The following is a 1,506-nucleotide window of genomic DNA, read 5'->3' as shown; positions in this document are numbered from 1 at the left end:
TTAGAAATCTGCCTGTCCTTGCCTTCTGAGTTCTGGGATTAAATGCGTGTACCACCATGGCTGACTTATTAACTTCTTATTTTTATAAAATTAATTTTAGGAGCTCAAAACTGTTTAGCATAATCTTCTTCACCTGCTCAGAAGTTCTCTTAGAGAAGAGTCTTGGTCCAGCATTCACTCCCAACCCATAACCATTGCCCATCAGGAATTCATATATATGACAGAGGCAACAGCATTGTGTCTGGTTTAAACGGGCAAGATCTTCAGTCCCAGGCAATGAGCAAGTATGATATTTGAAGGGAATGGAAGCCACAAGACTGTGTGATCTACCACAACAGGTCTACAGCCAGGTAGAAGACAATACATCTGAAGAGTCTGAGCATGACATCACTCAAGAAGAAGAGTAGGAGGAAGCCTTCTTCCCAGGCCCTGGGGAATATTGTTGGCTGCAGAATTTCTCACGGGTGGAAGGAAGGTAATGAGCCTGTCACCCATTGGAAGGCCATCATTCTAGGTCAACTGCCAACAAACCCTTCTCTTTATTTGGTGAAGTATGACGGAATTGACAGTGTCTACGGACAGGAGCTCCACAGCGATGAGAGGATTTTAAATCTTAAGGTCTTGCCTCACAAAGTAGTTTTTCCTCAGGTGAGGGATGTCCACCTCGCCAGCGCCCTGGTTTGCAGAGAGGTACAACACAAATTTGAGGGGAAAGATGGCTCTGAGGACAACTGGAGTGGGATGGTGCTAGCCCAGGTGCCATTCTTACAGGACTATTTTTACATTTCCTACAAGAAGGATCCGGTCCTCTACGTCTATCAGCTACTGGATGACTACAAGGAAGGTAACCTCCACATCATTCCAGAGACCCCTCTGGCTGGGGCGAGATCAGGTGATGACAATGACTTCTTAATAGGTTCCTGGGTGCAGTACACCAGAGATGATGGATCCAAAAAGTTCGGAAAGGTTGTTTACAAAGTTCTAGCCAATCCTACTGTGTACTTTATCAAATTTCTCGGTGACCTCCATATCTATGTCTATACTCTGGTGTCAAATATCACTTAAATTGAAAAAAATCACAAAGTACAGAAATGTAAACTTATAGGATTGAAAAAAAAAATGTTTGTTTTCCTGTGTTGGGTACCTATGGGTCTTTGACAACCTCAGTATCTTTGTCAATAAAATTTGTTTTGTTCAAAAAATTAATACGTGTGACATGACATGCTTTTAGTGAACACTTTGTTGGAAGAGATGGACTATGGTAGAAAGAACATAAAAGGAAGATGAAAGTTGCAACGCAGGCTGTGAACAGTGCATACATCTAATATCACACAGGCTAAAATGGACAGGACTTAGATTCTGTGGTCTGCATAGTGAGCAAGGAATTGGAGATATGACTTAGAGGAGCAGGGATGGCAGCAAAAAATGGATTTTTAGGAAGAAGCAGAGAAAGACAGGACATAGATAGAATCTCTGGTATGAAGTCTGAGGGAGAAACAACAAGTT

General features: G+C 42.2%; 1 protein-coding gene across 1 annotated transcript; it reads left to right on the top strand.

Moving 5' to 3' along the window:
* Positions 1-205: 205 nt before the first annotated feature.
* Gm20854 (predicted gene, 20854) lies at positions 206-1,202 on the top strand. Its single transcript, NM_001160131.1, has one exon. The coding sequence runs from the start codon at positions 382-384 to the stop codon at positions 1,063-1,065; it is 684 nt and encodes a 227-aa protein (NP_001153603.1). The 5' UTR covers positions 206-381; the 3' UTR covers positions 1,066-1,202.
* The last annotated feature ends 304 nt before the right edge of the window (positions 1,203-1,506 follow it).

This window comes from Mus musculus, chromosome Y (assembly GCF_000001635.26).
Source record: "Mus musculus strain C57BL/6J chromosome Y, GRCm38.p6 C57BL/6J".
Lineage (NCBI taxonomy): Eukaryota > Metazoa > Chordata > Mammalia > Rodentia > Muridae > Mus > Mus musculus.
This window is presented reverse-complemented; position numbering and strand designations above follow the sequence as displayed.